The 19,128-nt window shown below is 39.4% G+C and overlaps 1 protein-coding gene across 2 annotated transcripts in view; it reads right to left on the reverse strand.

Moving 5' to 3' along the window:
* The window catches only part of ctnnbl1 (catenin, beta like 1), a 61,956-nt gene that overhangs the window by 6,008 nt on the left and 36,820 nt on the right, over positions 1 to 19,128 (reverse strand). For both annotated transcript variants that reach the window (XM_042409871.1, XM_042409870.1), the window contains exons 12-15: positions 17,962 to 18,059; positions 16,422 to 16,502; positions 3,101 to 3,238; positions 2,537 to 2,609 (exon numbers count right to left, since the gene is read on the reverse strand). In XM_042409871.1, coding sequence (XP_042265805.1) covers positions 2,537 to 2,609; positions 3,101 to 3,238; positions 16,422 to 16,502; positions 17,962 to 18,059 — 390 coding nt within the window. The remainder of the gene's footprint in view (positions 1 to 2,536; positions 2,610 to 3,100; positions 3,239 to 16,421; positions 16,503 to 17,961; positions 18,060 to 19,128) is intronic.

Raw genomic sequence — 19,128 nt, forward strand, 5'->3', positions numbered from 1 at the left:
GCTCCTCTCACGGTGACAACATGATTAAATTACATTTTTTCATGTCAGGATGCATTTCTGCATATTGTTTGACCATTTGTTGACAAGTGATGTAAATAAAAGGCACTTGTATATACTATCTGTGTGCTACAGATGCTGGATTTCACTGTTTATTTATTGCAGCAGTACTTTTAACATTCAATTAGTTCCCCCCTCTTTAGTTTATATTTTATGACTTTCACGACTTGTTATCTGTCATATTAATACCTATAATCCCCCTCTGTAGGTCTCTTAACAGACACAAGTAGGGGACTGTGTGATACATGCAAAAGAGGGATGTACAGAACAGAAACATGTACTAAAACAATCACACAAAACAGTTTCATTTTGTGACACCTCAGTTAAAAAAAGTTTGCCCAGGCCCTTTTCCTTTGTTCAAAAGAATAAGGGAGAATGACATTATTCATAGTATTTTATTATATTCCAACACAAACACTCTGGCAGGCAAACAGCACGGGCTTGCTATCAAACAACAAACACAGCCAAAGAGCAGTGATTGTACCAACATTTTACCCTGAAATGTTGCTTTCTTGCCAGGGAGAGAAGCACTTGGAAACAGGATTTTTTAAAAAATGTTTCAATAAGATTTTTGTGGAGAAGCAGCTACCATTGGCAGGCTGCCTGCCCCGCCAAAGTACACATAATTTTTCTGATTTTATTATATTTCAGTCTGAGGTGAGGGATTTATGTTTTTGGGATAGGCTCATGTCAACCTGTAGAGCTCATTCATAGTTTTACTCAGATACTACCATAAGGTGAACACTTGGGTTTTTTACTAAAGGCCAAACCACAGCTAATGGGCAGAAATCTTTCAAACTCATTGATGGAAAAAGAATGCTGTAAAATATTTCACTGGTGGTTTAACAAGCTCCACTGAGTGGTGAATGTGTTTTGACAGCAACTGTATATAAAAAGGTACTTTTTTTTCATACCTTAATAATATTACATGAACTTAAAATGATGTGCTTTAACTGAAGAAAAACATGCCTGTATTTCTAATTCACTCCATTATAAGCACTAGTGCCTGTTCAGTATGAGCTGGCTGCTTGCCCTCCAGCTGCTACTTCAATGCACAGAAAAATTAATACTGTTGATGTGAGGTGTGAATGAGTGTGTACACCAACAACATGAAAGAAACTAACATGCTATTATACACAGATGTTATTAATACTAAGCACTCTAATAGTAAGTAAATGTTCTTTTCTCATTTCAAGTAGCCTAAAATAGGGCTGCATTTAAAATTATTATAATGTGCTAAAATAAATTGGATCAATCATTTTGGGCTCTTAGATTGTTCCATTTTCTGTACCTTCAGTTTGGATTAAAGTGGGTATGTCTGCTCCAAAGATCTGTGCTTTGTCTGCAGTGGTGCTTCACAATCGCCACAGTCTGGGAACGTATGAGACAAACTGGTTTTGAATAGCCCGTGGAAGTGTTTGCTCCATTTTACGCACATAACTACAGTCGTTGTGCACTGGTCTCTGAGTGCTTCCAAAATGCGGGTGACCTTCGCTCAACAATGTACCTGAACGCATCCTGTGTAAACACAACAGGTCACTCGCTGCTGCTGCTGATCTGCTAAATGTGCTGCTAGCGCTATGCTTTCTGTCTAGACACAGGGCGTCCATTCTTGATTAAAAGCTCTGTTTTTGCTGTCTACTTTTCTCTTTTTGGAGCACTTTTCTCTGACTCGTGTCACGCCTCGTTTCTGGTCTCCCCGTGACATGCTGGGGCCGGTCAGCAGAGCCCTGAAGCTCTGCCCTGCCCCTGCACAATGCAGAGCGGCTCACTGATTGCTGGTTTATTCAAAGTTTATTAATATTAACGTATCGTGTGTCAAAATGCACCAAATTCGACACTGCACTCCCTTGGGTCCCCAGCCATACACCTGCCAAGTGGGGAGTCGCTTGGATGAGGAGTTCAAGAGATAGGCAAAGTACATACATACAGACAGAGATTCCTTCAACAGAGAGATGTTTTATCATATTTTAGTAAGAAGTCATGTTAATTAGCTCGGAGTTCCCCCATATGTTTCACATTACAAGTCCCCAACAGTGTGTGTGTGAGTGTGTGTGTGTGCGTGTGTGTTTGCGTGTTTGTGTGTGGGTGGGGCGTGTGGGGTGGGATTAATCCCTTGTTGTGAAACATCTGCAAGAAGTGAAGAAGTGTTGAGTTTCAATAACATCAGATTACCACAGAGAGAGCAGAACAAAACAGAATTGATTGGAAGTCAAACAGTGTTTCCAATGAAAAGAGAAACTCTGAGCAAAGTGTGAAGAGTATGACCTGACTACACTGATTTCACATTGTGGAAAAAATTATGCAAATTGTGTAAATGAGGCTACATTTACCAAGGGGGCCATTATAGTGCAGGTGCTGGTAATATCTTTCCCACCATTTTTACATACCTTTATTTGTTTGTTACTAAAGCTGGGTATCACTTGAGTGCTGGATTTGAATAGGAAATGAAAGTAATAAAGTACATGTAGTAACTTACCTCTCATGATGTGGCGCACTACTTTGACAGAGCCTCCTCTTAGGTTGAGAATTTGATGGACCCTCTGCTGTAGCTAAATGCAGAGAAAAAGATTTCGTAAGTCAAACTGCATTTAAAATTCATTTCTTCATTGCAAAGTTAATTGAAATAACATGGACAAAAGTAGTCTAGTGGGAATCAGTGCTAATGTTAGCATGCAAGGCTAACTAGCATCCATTATTCTAGCGGAATACAAACTCCCACATGTTGAGTCTTGGGGCCACTAATTTATGACTGATGATTAATTTATGATTACTTCCCTTAAGAGCCTAATTGAGCAAGGATATACTGCAGCTTTTTAAACAACAGGTACAGCGTGTTCAATCTGAAACGCCAAAAGCAGCACTGCAAGAGTTCAGTTTAAATCAGACTCGTAGTGAAGTGATTGAGCTATGGCCGCAGTGCTCATGAACACCATCTGACTTCTGTCTGCTTTTATAGCCTGTCTGATCAGATTTACAATAATTAATCTGAGAGAGACGTCTTTTGGCAAGCCTGAGTCATTGTGTGTGTTTGTGTATGTACCTGCGGTATCCCTGAGTTGCTGATCTCCACCATAATGTAGCAGATGAGCTGAAGGACGAATAGTCCAGCGTCTAGGCGACGAAGGTAGAACTCATCCTCCATGCTATCGTCCAGGATCTCCCCACGACGAACCATCTCCTGCACACACACACATAAAAAGGTAAAACACATTCATTAAAAAAAAGAACAAGTTGTTACACATGACAAGATGAATAAACGACAATTCACTGATTTCTGTTGTTTTCTGCAAGAGATTCAACACAGAAAACATGAGACTGGGTTTAATTTAGGTGTTGTTTTTTTAGCTTTTCCACAAATCCATTTTCTCCAATGACCAAACACACAAATCAATTGATTTCACTGCTAAGCTGTATAAAAAAAAAGAAAAAGTGGGGAGGGGGGTCTGTGGGGACTCCACTGCTGGTGCTCACATACTCCCACATACACACACATACACTTGCATAGTTATCCATCTTAACAACCCTGTCAGTATGCCAATAACACAGTGCTGCCAATACGCACACAGCCCACATTTATCATCATTAGAGATTAAGAAGCAGACCTGAGGGGGAGAGGACAATCTGAGAGTGTACACCGTTGGAGTTGAACAGACACAATGTGTTTCACCAGTTTTACCTCTATGTATGGAAAGTAGGGAAAGGATAAAACTATATATAATGTTAAATTATCACAATGAGGAAAACAAAGCGTAGAAACTACTTTACATTCAAATCTTGCCTTTTATTTTTAGAGCCCAACCAAATATATTAAACATGAGGGTTAAAAGGCATCAGGTACGGACAAATAGTAACTCTTCTCGACCTGTCCATGTCTCAGCTCTCTCTTAATAAATCATTTCATACATTTAATGGATTTTTATAGAATTCACCTGATCAATTTAGAGAGAAATAAACTGATATTTAACCTACATAATGCAAGTCTAGCTTAGAGAATTTCCACATCTACTATGTAAGCTCAATGTGTATGTGTAGCAGTCTAACAGAGGATGGATTATTCCTAAAAAATATAAAAAACAGTGGAACAGTATGTGATACAGTAAATCAAGAAAAAGGGCGACTTTTCAAAGCGTTTCTAATGAAAACAAATAGCTTTCAGCGAGGAGCTAAAGGCTACCACACATGACATTTACATCCCAATGATTTAATCTCTAAGAAAATTAAAACTTTCAAAAGGCCTTGTCCTAAAAGATCAATTACACTGTAAAACCCAATTATAGTTGTGAAGTTCAGCTCATTAACATGCCTCAATCAAAGGGCAGCTCCTGAGGATGACGGCACATGACTATTCTGGGAAAACCATTTGAGCAGCAGGTTGCAGAGCCAGGATGCGGAACGTATCTATTGTCACGACGTTGCTTTCTCATCCTGCTTTCATCCAGAGAGAAGAAAAGACAACTGAATACAACTTCAACACAAAGGCCTACTGTACACACTCAACCGCAGCTTGTTAAAGATGCAAAACAATGCAGATAATTAAAACGAGAACCTTTAATAAAGCCATTGAATGTAGGGCATTTGTCTCTTCTGTGTCCTCCGGGTAAAACACTGGCCCAGAATTCTGTTTTGTTACATAGCGGGGAGTTATCGCATTGTAAAAAAAAAGTCCCAAAGTGTGATCTTGTTGCTTGTCAACGAGCGTGCATTAAAGATGCATAAAAAAAAAAAACTTGAAACAAAGCTATTTGAATGTAAACCGTGTTTCCTCTCCTTCCTGTAGGAAAAAAAGATTATCTCAGTTTCCAGGACAAGTCGGCTCGTTATTAGGAAAGGATACAGTAGCTTGCGGCAAAGTTACACAAGTCTCACAATCAAACTCCGACAGGGATAAACAACACATAGCGTATGCCTAAAATGGCTAATAGATAGGACACGGTGCGTACATGTACAGTCCTCTGACCCCCGAGGGAGAGAGAAAAACAACATGCACGTGCATAGTTACCCTGTGTTTGCATTTTCTCTCACTGTTCCACTCAGGAAGCAATTTCCTGTCATCCTCATTACTGCTCATGGCCACCACTGCAAAGCAGAGCTGGTGGCGTTCTCTGAGAAGGCCTTGGACAACTCAATTATATCCACATGTTTCCATTACAGCCATCGTCAGCCTATCAGCTGTGGAGGTATGCGACTTTAAACAAACCACATGAAACAATGTGAATGCAGCTTTGGCAGGATTAGTAGAAATACAGTATACTGGACTGTAATGTGTGTCCGCAGTCAGAAATGAATTCTAAGTAATTCTACAAGGTAGAAGGAGCATCAAGGCAACGGAGAAAAAAGACTGGTGAAGAAAAAAAAATTAATTGGACTTTTGTACTGATTTACTCCTTCAGCACACCCCATGTCTCCATCATCTAGAAGCTTAAAAAAAAATCCTTGTTTAATCAGTCTATTACACTTCATCTACAAGTGCACTGCATGACTGAGGATTTAATTAGTGAATCATAAGAAAATAACAGCTTTCACCTAGATTCACCTGGTTCACCTTCAGCAATTCAGAAAAAAATTAAGCTACTGATGTTTTGTATACTCACTGTAAAATAGTCGCTTACACTACTGACTTCTAACATTACAGTCAATGCAAAATGGTTTTTGTGTCAAGATTTGGATGCGAGTACCAAATTGGTATCATTCTTTTTCATGTGACACTGCAGTCAGAGGCTCCATTTAGTTTATTTACTGCACAAACAATCTGCCTGGGAGGGAGATGTGGTTGTCAAAATGACAGAGGAGGAAAAGGAGGAAGCTCAGGATGGAGATACTCCTCCTCAGTATTTACTTGGCAGGGTTTTCAGTTTAGTTTTAAGTGCTTCGTCAGCTCTACCTCTAAAGCAGAGATAATCTATCCAAATAGAGAGCCGAAGTGAAAACAGAAATTCCCGGGTCTGTTTACAGAAGTGAGAAAACCTCACTCAAAGTCCCTCTGACATTTGTCTTGACAGCTGAGATGCTGTCTGCTCCGGTATGTTGACTGACCAAGAAACAAGTTGTGTTAGATTGTGCCAAATCATCAGACAGTTCGTCAAAATGACTGACAGCTGCTGGGCCAGTAAGAGCTGGGCTTGCAATGCATTTCCTGCCTCAACCAAATAAATGCATATTATACATGTAGATCTGAAACAAAGCATCCTGATCTCAGCCGTTGGCATTATGCTCAGAATCTGTGTATCGGCTCCCTGTGGAGATTCTGGTTCCAGAGGTTTTCCTTTAATCTTATCCTTAATTGTTTAGATATATGTAGATAAATAATAAATAAGATTGAGTTTAGACTTTCTTTTCCTGGAGCTTTAAACCACATCTCACTGTCTTCCTCTGTGAGTTTGGTCATTTAGCTCAGTTGTCATCATGTGACCTAAGCATGGAGATTTGAGCGAATGGCCTCGTTAAGCTGTCTCTTGTCATCCAGTGACTCCCGGAGCAATGACTGACCTGTTGCCATTTGATTCTGTGACCAGTTTTGGTCTGGTGTTAATGGTCACATGATGACAACTGAACCATCTCCATGACAACTGAGCAAACCCTGTCTGATGAAAAAGACTGAGATGTAACGGAAAGCTCCAGAAAAACGTTAGTAACTGGACCCAGAATTTCTTTTTGCGTAACTATTTTTCCAAGTTTAAGAATAAACTTTGTCATCTATGTGCTCAAAATAAAAAACATGAGTGTCTCCTGGATAATTCACCTGTAATACTATAGTTAAATAAACATAACTATAACTGTATATAACTATGTAACATAAACCCATATAAATACTAAAAGGCTTACAGTATGTAGTAAAACATTTAACACATATGTTCTATGTTATACTACAATGTCAATGAGCCTGAAGCTGGAATAATGCTTCTGTGAGGATGCACATAAACGTCTCTACAAACCTACACAGAGAGGATTGCTCACAAAAGAGGCAACATGCATATTATCTAGGTACTATCTAATCTCGACATGCCAGCTGATTGGTTGATCCAACACCTCTCAGGAGATGAAAACGGAGAAGACAAAAAAATCGCTGTACACTTTGTACATGCAAGTTGAAATGAAACAGCTGTGTAAATGACTCCCGTGCAGCTTTTAACAGGTGATTCAACTAGAGGAGTTTCATATTCATCCAAGCCTCAAAAATGCTTCATCTAGAATTCACCAACATTATCTATGCAGGACATTTACTTCAGTAAACCTTGACACTCGCAGTAACTTCTCCCACTTAACTTCTCTATAGCAACAAGTGCACTGATCAAGAAGGAAAAGAAAGAAAAACATTTTAAAAGAAGGTCTTAGAAAAGTCAATTGCTGCACCCTCCAGGGAGCCTCACAGTAATGGAAGAGAAAAGATGGTCCAACACACCATGAATCAGACCAGACCTTTGAATCTGTACGGGGGGTGGAAGGTTTTGAACAATGACAAGTGTATTAAATATTCATTATTGTGAGCAGTGGAGAAGTGGACTTTTGGGATATTAAAACCCGAGCCTACACGGACAGTGTGGCAGTATTCATTACAGCGGGAGTGTTTTGTCCACTCCTGAGTTTTGACATTGCAGCCAATAACTTGTGTGTCAGCTCAGTCCCTCTGGCAAACACCGGACATAAGAAGCAAGAAAGAATAACGTGTTGAAAGGAGGGATTGGACAAGTCAATTACTGCAACCTCAGGGGAGCCTGGCAGCCTGGCTACAGTACAGACAAAGTAATAAGCAGTGATTTTCAGTCTCGGTCCCTTTACTGTAACTCAGCCGCTTTGTACTTGTGTGTTTGTGTGATGGGGTGTGTATGATTTATGGAAGACTGTGTGTGTGCGCAGTGTGAATGTTGTTGTGCATATCTGAATCCAAGTACATGTGTTTGTGCCGGTGTATGACGAGTATAAGAACTGTGTGTGCGTGTCTTGAACAAGAAGCTTTATCTGGGTGTGTTCCTTAATGCATGTGTATCTGCTTTTGTATGAGTGTGTGTGTGTATGAGGTAGTGTGTGTGTGTGCACGGTTGGTTGTTATTCCAGTGCTGTCTTTTCCGCTGAGTGCTTAGATGCAGAATTAAAGTGATTTCTTTGTCAGCACTTTGCAAAAACCCACTGTGACTGCGCGCGTGTTTTCGTGTTTGTGTGTGTGGGACCTAATGCTTTTTATGAGGCTTAAGCAAACACCAGAAAGAGAGAGGTTACATATCCTCATTAAAAAACAGAGATATAGAGGTAAAGTTTGAGGAAAAACTGAGACTGAAAAAACTTTGTGCGAGTGCGAGACAACATGCTGATTTCAAGTTATGATAATCTCCCGGAGAAAGAACAGCCCTTTGCTTTGGGCGCACATCAATTAGTTTGTTCACAAAGTGGGGCAAAGAAAAACAGTGTTGTTACCAGTAGGGAGGAGGTTCTCGCTACTATTCAGTCATTCAGTCTCTACTCAACTCTGAGTTGCTGAACTTGACAATCACAACCAGTGGAACATAGTTTGTCTGTGCTGAGCCCCGAGCAGCTTCCTCTTGCAAATTATACTTGTCAATTAGCACTTAACACAAAGTACAGCTGAGGCTGATGGGAAAGTCATTTGTTTTACAGGTAATTGGTCATAAACCAAAGTAATGGCTAGAGTTAATTTTTTTTCAGCTATTTTTATATTTAGTTAGTCTTAGCCCCGAGTCAAATGTCCTTGTTAGTTTTTATCATATTTAGTCAACCTCATCCTGTTTTAATGACTAAAAGTCTGGGCATTTTACTCTCTATACTATTTTAGTATAGTTTTAGTCAATTTTTTTAGTCATCAGATCTTTTTTTGTCATTTTAGTCAAACTTATTTCACATAAGATTTTATCTCAACATTATCTGATGATCAAGTTGAATGATTAAGAATGCAGCTTTGCAGTCTGTCTGGTCTGATGGTATCAGTTTAAGGATTACATCCAGACATGAAACAACGTATTTTGAACCAACATGATTCAACAACTGGGGCCCAATAGTCTCTTTAAAACTATTATAAAATAATGAGAGCTGTACATGTTTTAAAGGCAATTTTTTAGTTGCCCAAACTACAAACTTACCTTTCTGTTCTGAACAACAGAAATAAAAGTAGTTAGCCTAATAAAATTGAAAAGAATACTGTAAACACACCAGTTTCAATCTGCTTGCATTAAGGGAACGAAGGTAGTCTCAATTAAAGCACTGAAGGCCCTGACAATGACCTGAAAGATCATGGTCTCTGGTAAGACTGAAAGATTTGAGGACAACATACATAACCATATAAGAGAAAAGTCAAGGCTGTGTTTATCACATAGAATTAAGGTCAATTAACGACAGCTAAACTGAGTAAAGAGGCAAACGACAGTTGTGACAGCAAGTGAAATCACAGCTTGTTACAACTTGCTAAGAAACTGTTAATTATACAACTTATAGTTTAATTCGTGGTTATTGAGATTTGAAAATTGCACTCTTTCAAATTGCGATGTTGATATGCAAATGATTAATCATTCAGCCCCAGGCTCTGGTGTTGCTGTTATAAAACCCTCTACAGTTCTTCAAGTAGAGGATGAGACTTGCATTTTCAGGCATCTTGGTGCAACCTTGCTAAATAAAATCTACCTCAGAGGTAAAAGCTCATACATAAATGTGTTGGTTGAACCTGCAGAAACAAACAAACTTAGCTTATCCGCTGTGTGCTTCACTCCCTCATCCTCAACAAATGAATGAATGAATGAATGGATGTTCACTTTTGAAGGAATAAAAGATGGATGAAGATAAGGAAATCTGAGAGAAGACACAAGTTGTGACACAGAGAAAGAAAAGTTAACTGAGAAAAGAGACAGAAAGAGAGCATTTATTCTTGGAGGGCATTAAAGAAAACTAAATTTATTACATCCAGGTGCAAAACCAATTCCAACTTAACACAGATTGTCTTTTAAAATTTATACTGTCAACAATGCTATACCAGCACATTTCTGCTGTACATGCTTGCTACAGCCCAGTAAAGGAAACACACACACTCTCACACACACACACACACACAAAACACAACGAGCAACTGGGTTCTTAGGTGCTAGGAAAGTGCACTCAGGCATTTTACAGTATTGAGGTCGGCCTCAGCCATGTTTTGCTGAGCTTCATCAATCTCCAAGAGCTGTTACCAACAAGCTGAGCGCAGAAGGAAGGTTTGGAAGGAAAAGAGGTAGAGAGGGGAGGTAAGCAGAAAGAGAGGTGAGAGAAGATGGGAGGAAAGGGGGACAGAAGGAGGAAAAGAGGAGAGAAAAAAAATCAACCAGATATGGAGAGAAAGACTAAATGGGAGATTAAATGAGGAAGAGGATAGAAAGGGATAGGGTGGAAGGATTAGAGTGGAGGAAGGAAAGAAGAAAGAGAAGGAAGGAGAGGAGGAAGGTGTAAAAGAGAAATAGAGGCGAAGGAGAACACAATGTGAAAGATGGTGAACAACAAAGGAAGAAGGGCAGAACCAAGAAAAAGAGAGCGGACATGAAAATTACGGGGATTGCAGGGGGGAGAAAAACAGGACACTTAAAGAGTGGAGGGAGGAGAAAAGTAATGGATGTTGGGGGTGGGTAAAAGACAGGAAAAGAGGGATGAGAGAAACAGAGGAGGGGAGGGAGGGAGGGAAGGAAGGAGTCAAAAATGAGAAATATAGCAGGAGGGGAAAAGCAGCTTTTAAGGGAAAGAGGGAGAGAATCAGAGGGATAGAGAAAGAGAAGCGAAGAGAGATACCAAGGTGGGAGGAAAATAAGCAGCTTATTAAAGGGACTGGGCTGGAGACGCAGAAAAAAAAAAAAGCAGCAGCAGCTTTTTCTTTGCTATCCTCCTGAGAAATCTGTGGATAATATGTTGCAGAGGAAAAACATTTTGCTTACCGCCCCTTAAAAACAGGCTTAACTAGGAGAAACCAAAAGGCGCAGCAGGGAGAAAAAAAAAAACACACTGCTGCTGACGGCAGCCGATTCAGCTGAGGAGCCGGACAGGCGTCTTTATCACCTTATTTTACATAACATGACATTTGGTAGAAGCTTTGATTCTCACAGACTTACAGCATCATCTGGGTGTTTTTCAGTATTAGAGTTGTACCAGCAGGAATGAAACCACAGCCTATTACTCAAAAAAAAAAAGAAGCATAGAACGCCCCAAACAACACTACAAAAAATCCCTTCAACAAACAAAACTGACTTAAAAAGATTAATTGAAACTAGCATGCAAATTAGGTCGATAAGAAACACTAAAAGACCTCAAAACTGGATAAAAAAAAGGTTTGATGTAAGAAATGAAGCTTCTGAAATGTGCTTGAAACTAGATTATTTGTCCTTTTATTTAACTCAATTTAGGGATTTGATAAGACATGACTTCTTAGGAGATGAACTCTGCTTCTCTGCACGTGATGGTGAGGAGGTTCACCATGATGTTGTAAAACCTGAAATCGTTTCTTTACATACAAGTGCCACCCTTGTTCAAATATGACTCATTTCAGTTGTGTTCAGACAAACACAAAGCCAATTTTCACCTCACATGCACACCTTACTTGCACAAGTTTGACCACTGGATCATTTGTGTTTATTCACCCCAGACAGCCATAATACATTACTGAACATTAGCAGTTAACTAGCTAGCAACAGTATTTGTGTTCAGAACTTACTAGTAACACCGTTTCTTTCTGTTATTTCCCTCCAGTCTCTCCCCTTTTCCCCCGTCTCCTCTCTGTATGTTCATTAAGTACACTCATAAAGCCACAATATGTGTAAATTTGAAACATATTCGGACACGTATTTGTGTCAATTTGCATCACCTGAAGCAAATTGACATCTATTTGCTTCGTGTTCTGTCTGAACACACCATTACACTGTTGCAAGAATTTTCTTTCAATCAATAAATTTAAGATGCCAAGATGAGAGTGGCTCCGGCTCCCCCATGACCCTCTAGAGGATAAGCAGTGAAGAAAATGGATGGATGGATACATTTAAGATTGTCCTGCATACTTGTGTTGCGTTGTACTTGGTGTTGGTTTTGTCTTGCCAAGCTTAAAGATTGGTCTGATTCTTGAGATGAGCAAAGTTATCTACAGACGTTTTCTCCTAACAGATGTTTGGAATATGATTGTGTTGACCTTGCAGTCGACTTTTCAGACTCCTGTCAACTCTAAATAAAAAGAGACTAAATGATCATTCTCAGAACAGGACCAAGAGGCTACAGCCATACTTGTATCTCTGTGAGGTTGTACTTAGGCACACCAGTGCTTTGAGCTAAATGCTACCATCAGCATGCCAACAATTACAACTAACATATTAATGGTTAGCAGATATAATGTTTATGATGTTCACAGTGTGCTAATATCTGCTAATTAGTACTAAACACGACAGCAGCTGATGGGAACGTCATTAGTTTTATTAGAAGTATTGGGCAAATTAAAATTTTGGCCTAATGATGGCACTAGATTAAAATTCAGGAGTAACCTAACTCATCGGTTTTCATCCACTGCAGACAATCAAAATCTGCACAAAATTTCGATAATGTCAATCTGTCAAATAGTTGCTGACATTTTTCAGTCTTGACCTACTGTAAGTCGTGGACTGACTAAACTGTCATCCCTACAGCCGTGCTGCTAGCGTGACTATAAATCAAAACAAGTTATCTTGAAATATAGTAACTCAATGAAATATACCCATCTTTTGAGAGTAGTCCACCTAAATTAAAGGATGGGTTCACAATTTTTTTAAGTCTGTCTTAAAACAACAGTCAGGTGGCCAAATGAACATTGAAATAGTTTTTTCTTGCCATAATCATTTCTCCTGTTCATACTGGCTGTTAAAAGATCTCTTCGTAACGCACTTACAATGTAAGTGATGGGGGACAAAATCCACAGTCCTTCTGGGTAAAAATGTATTTAAAAGTTTATCTGAAGCTGATATGAAGCTTCAGCCGTCCAAATTAGTCAAATCAAGTAGATATCTTTCAACGTTACATTTTCAGTGCCAGAATCCCTCTTTTCGTTACTACCACTGCAGCTCAGTAGGGAAAGTAGGGAATTTGGTGCTAAATGTGTAAATATGGCAGAAATCCACTTGATATGACTAATGGTGTGTTTACACCAAATACAAAGTAAATTTTTCAGCGCAGCACGATTACATACAAAGTCAATACAAAGACGTAAATAGATGTGAATTTGTGCCAGGCGACACAAATGACGCAAATACGCCAAAGTGTTTTACTGCGGTTACGTTCTAGAGAAAAAGAGAGAGAGAGAGAGCAGCTGTGGTCAAGTGAGCTAGAGAACGAATGAAGAGAGCCGGTGGATCAAATCAATAAAATATTATTTTCTGATAGCTTCCAAGTGGTTATGTTGTAGAGCACAAATAAACACATCCACACCCCAACACACCTCAGCTCAACCCTGCTGTGGTGTGCTGCAACACCTGATTTGGTCTGAATGGGCTGGCCTGACACAGGCATGCAGCACACTCTCACACCCCGAATGACAGGCACACAGAGACGGCCAGTAAAAATAGATATGTTTTGATGGTCCACCGGCCCAAAAACGTATTTTTTTGACGGTCCACCTGGACTTGTCCCGGTATGCCCGATGGCCGGTACACAGTGGCCGTAACCTACTGTTGTAAAACTGTGGATAAATTGTTTTGAGCGTCACACAACTCCCGCGAAATCACTTTCATGATCAGAATTTGATCTATTTGGTCCAATAACATTTGAAAAGTCTAGAAAAGGCTGCACAATTAATGGCCACCGTGGGAACGTGAGATTTAAAAACTCCATGTACTGTGAAATACAGAGATTTATCTGGCAGTGACAGACTTAATTGGCATTGTGTGAATTCCTTTGGCAACGACTTGAATGTAACAAACATTAATTTATATGTAAAAGTTCCACACTGCGAGTTTAATAATATACTGCAAACACTGCTTGACAAGATCATTTATCTTGTATGATAAAAAAAAAAAGATTTAATCATCCTAATATACAATATTAAGTCTTTTTTTTTAATTGCTCTATTTGCAGTGTACAATGAATAGAATACTGTTGCTCTTCCACAAATGGGTATTTTATCACTTTCTGCCTCATTCTGCCTCTGACTCAGCGTGGATCTGAACTGTGGAAGGCTAACCGTGTGGCTTCAAAGATAGTGGCACACGCAGAAAGGGTTTCTTATCACCAGGTTATCACAAAGTCATACTTTCGCCATCCCGGAGGAAGAGAGGAGAGAGTGACAGAAGAAGACGGGGAGAGAGAAAAGAAGTAAGAGAGAAGGAGGGAGAGAAAATGTCAAACTGTCTGGCCTTTTCTTGGCAATCCCACCACAATGTCTGTCTGAGAAATGAATCTTCTGTCATCTTTAGATAGAAATCTCACACTTATCCGTCTCCACCCACACCTCCCTTCCCCCCTGTCATCCCCACATTCACTCAACTTCCTCCTATCCACCTTTTTTTTTTTTCTATTTCTCCATTTTGCTCCATTTTCCCCATCCACCCTTCTTCTCTTAGCTCTACTTCCTGGTCTGATATTTACAGTATATCCATCTGACTTTCTTTCATTCCTCTTCTGAGGGCAGGATGCTCTTTCTCTCTCTCTCTCTCTCTCTGTCTGTTGAAGCCATTATCCCCTGCCTGGCCACTTATCTTCTATCTATATCCCTCCATTGGCCTGTCTAGTCCACAGCTCAACACACAGACACACACATACACACACACAGACAGCTCAATAGGGCCCTCACACACAGCAATCAAGCTTTCCATTCCTCTGTTAACTGTCATATTGTTATCAGCAGGATTGTGATGGGTTTTTTTTTGGTCTCTTCCCTCATGGCTTTGAATGTGACACTATGTGGAACTGCACATCTTATCTACTGAGAAAGGGGGGACATTTTGATCACACATGCCAACCCTTTACAACAGGGATTGAGGTTGATATCTGAACATCTATAATGCAATTTGAATTTTTTATCTAGTTGGTGATAACGGAACCACCAATGTGTGATAGGATTGCACTGGAGTCCATGTTTTTCCTCTGTAGACAATTATAATGAAAGGTTATCTTTCCTGCTTTATTTGTTCCGCAGCAGGTTGATTTAAAGTTGTAAAAAAAAAAAACTGCTTATAGAAAAATTTCACATAAGACAAGCTCTTAATACGACAAACTTTTTTTTCTTGAATCAAGAAACGTTTTGTTTTATTCCCGATACAAATTGTTTTCATGATACAAGTGAAAATATATTAAAATAACGCAGGCCGTTCGCAACAAAACTGCAACATACTTGAAAACAAGTTTGTACTCAAATGAGAGTGTAATCCTGCCTTTGGTTAAATGTTTAATTTGTTACAATGAAAGACTACATGACTCAATAGTAGACTAAATGACCTAAGTGGAAGGACCTTTTTCCCCCCGTGATACAGTGAGAACCAACACGACTCATTAAGATGAAGACAGATGATGTGCCAACACTGATGATCGCTGACTGCTGATCTCAATCTCTCTGATGTAGCGGAGTGGAATATCACCATTACTCATTTATGGATGAATTCACTCAAGTAGAATTTTACCTTGATGTTAGATGACAGTCATTAGGTTAACAGAGCGTTAATTAATTAATGAAAAGGCACTGATTCTACTGGTCTGACCTAGAATATCGCTTGTGGTGGTCTGATTCAGATCAGATTTGGACAGGGGTTTCTCAGACTACAGTCAGTTCAGGATCAAATAGTGCTGCTTGTTGGGTTCAAAGAAACTGATAAGTCTGAGTTGGGATCACTTCAACGAGTCAATTTTTACGAAGCTGTCTCAACGGACTGCTAGAACTTACCAGGAATGAGCGATCCAATGAAAACCTTCCAGGAATCTAGATTAATCAAGGTCTCATTGTCGTCAGCAAAATATCCGTTCTGTTCTATAAATTCTACATGACAATTAATTCATTAAATTCAAACTATTGCCCATGCCGTACTCCCTCGTTGTCCTGGTGACTCCTTCTTGAAATGAAAATACTAGAAAGAACTGCAGCTCAATTCTGGTGTGATTTCCCATCTCTCTCCCCCCTCGTTTCCCATCATCTCTGTACTGTTGCTATCTAATAAAAAGGCATGAAACGCCCCGAAAGTACACATATATAAAAAAGAAACATACTAGTGGACATCAGTTCTTCTAATAATGCCTTGGACAGATACAACTCCTTGATGGCTGTGCCTTTGTGGTCAACAACACAATGTTTGGTTTCCTTTAAATCAAGAACTCAAGTGTATCATCAACACAATCATGTATGTGAAGATACAGATTGAAAGGGCGAGAGGGATGGAAGCGAAAGGAGAGATGCTTACATGTTTCTCTCCTTCGATTCTCTTGTCAGCCTGTTGAACAGCCTCCAGGTACTTAAAATGCAACTCCATCAGTCGATCAACCTGAAGAGACAATGAAATAGAGGCAGGCGGAGAGAAAGTGAGAGACGCGGCATACAAGAAAGCACCACGAAAATCAGAGAAATGTGAGGGGAAAAGGAGAGAGCACAAAGAAGAGACAGAAAGATGAGACTCTGAAGGCAAAAAGGGGAGAAAATATTATTTGGGATAAATATATAACACCTAAAATAATTTGATAAATGTGATTTTATAACTTAGTAACACATACATTGTAGACCCATCTATATGTTTGTGTTCAAATGTATTGTATTAACATATAGTCAGACACTGAACATTAACAACTGTACTACAGAGAATGTTTGATGGAAATGAGACACTAGGATGACTTGGTGATGAAGGAGACATCCATGTTTGATTTGCACAACAGGTAGCTTGCACATTAGAAGTCATATATCCTATTAAAATGGCCTTGAGCAGCATACTGGATATGAAACATTTTTGCACATGTGATGGGAAATGTGGGAGTAGCGGGGGAAGAGTGCAGCTAAGGTGTCAGGTTTGATATGTTAATCACTTGCTCAAGTTCTGTGACATGGTAGAACTTGGGATCCACAGGTACACAGTGTTGTCACTGAAGCCTGACTGAGTGACCTGAATGTGAACCTGAATGTATTTAACCTGCCTTGTAAACTCCTGCCTCTGGCTTCTGGTGAAAATAATATTAGACTGATAAAAATACTCAGTTTATTGAATCACACATCACAACTGGTAATCTATTCCAGCCAAAATGCCCTCTGTGTCACTCCTGATGTGACACATACTATGTCTTAAGAAGCCTGTTTATACTGGTCTTATAACTGGCCTTGATAAGTAAGCACAGAAAAAGAGGATTGTACGAACAGGCAGGACTGATAATCAACGCTAAAGGTAACAGTATAGTTTGAAAATTCAGGCTTTCTAGTAACATTCTGATTTTCTTCATAGTCAAATTGACAATTAGCGTCAAAACATCTGTGTCTCGAAAACGTTGGAAAACAGTCATGCTAATGATTAGGCCCTGAACAAATATATTTATTAGTATTTATAGCAATTTATCAACTCCTTGCTGTCTTCCCATCTATACATGTTTAAGTACCGGGAATTTGATTAAAAATATATAAAGCTGCACAATAACAGAATAAATGGGTAATATAAGAAAAGGGAAATTAGGTAATTAAATGTGTTGACAGCACAGTGTCTTGCTTTATCTAATAAAGCAAATGGGACATAAACAAATGTTTTGCAGCGGATCTGCATGAAACAACATGAAGTGAATCTGCTATTATATTAAACTAACCATGTGTTTGTGTGATTAACATATATAGAGCTTAGAGCTTCATTTTGTCTTGATGTTAAACACATGAACGCCTCTGCTTACGCTTTCCTGATGGAATTTGCTTGCAAACTGTAGATACAAAGAGATTGAGAAGGAAAGGACAGAAAAAAGATAAAGAGGACTGACCTTCTCACAGTCGTTCTCTGTGAACTTGTTGTGGAGTCTGCTTCTCTGTTGGGACTTGAGATTTCTCAGCATGGAGGCGATGATGGAGCAGACATGCTCTATGGAAAAGGAAGTGAGAAGTAAAGCTAAAGCTTTCTCGTTTATATCATCAAGACAAAATCTCGAACATTTTCCAACACCCAGCAAAACAATCCCTTATCTATTTCTTATCTATATTTACCTACATTTATTATTTCTTTATGGAACAACTTACAGTATACAAGATAAATGCATCTTCCTCTCTGAGTCTCCACTATCTCTCTCACACAAACATACAATATCTCGGACATGACATTGAAAATGGCATCACAAACCAACAGGTGCCTGCAGTTTACATAACATAAGCTTCCGATATGCAGTTAAAACAAACAGTAAGCTTACAAAAACTGTAAAGCTCATTCACACCCACATCCGCAGCCCTATGAAAGAAATCGATTAACACTTGATAATTTGTAATTAGAGCACGCAGCCAGCTAAGCATGGATACTCCTACAGAGAGTGCGCAGAACGAGAGGAGGAGAAACTTAATGAAATTTAGAAATCAATTTTCATTTTAGGGCATGCTGGAAAATGCGTAACGGTTTTGGCTGTAGCTAAATTACAGTTCTTGTGCTGATATAAATTTGTGGCAGCTCTGGGGGCCATTTAGCAATTGGGAGGGTTTAAAAAACACGTTAATTGACTAAATTAGCAACAAAAGCTTGTTAGTCCTATTGGGTGCCCTTGTTAAACCGATTCATACTATGCAAGATATGTTATCCCATTCAAAGACTTTTTCACTCACAGGCTGCACCAGTAGGTGACAATCATAGTATAATATTTCTCTATGATATTGAATGAACAATGCACTGTATACACAGCGGGGACAGAATATGACATTGTAAAATCTCTGGATATACAGAGTGAGAAAAAAATGTAATTGGACTTTATCAACAAGAGGTCAATATTCTCTCTCAACGGGGCTTTGCAGTTGCTAAGCAACAAGAGTACAGGAATCAATCCCATTTCTGCTTTTTAAAAGGGGTCGTGTTTGCTGTCAGCTCCCTTTGTGCAATCCCCTGCGACCCGCACCATCCATACCCACAAGACTTGAAGGCTGAGAAAACTGAAGGCTACAACAGCTGCCAA

The sequence above is a fragment of the Thunnus maccoyii genome, chromosome 4, assembly GCF_910596095.1.
Source record: "Thunnus maccoyii chromosome 4, fThuMac1.1, whole genome shotgun sequence".
NCBI classification, from domain to species: Eukaryota; Metazoa; Chordata; class Actinopteri; order Scombriformes; family Scombridae; genus Thunnus; species Thunnus maccoyii.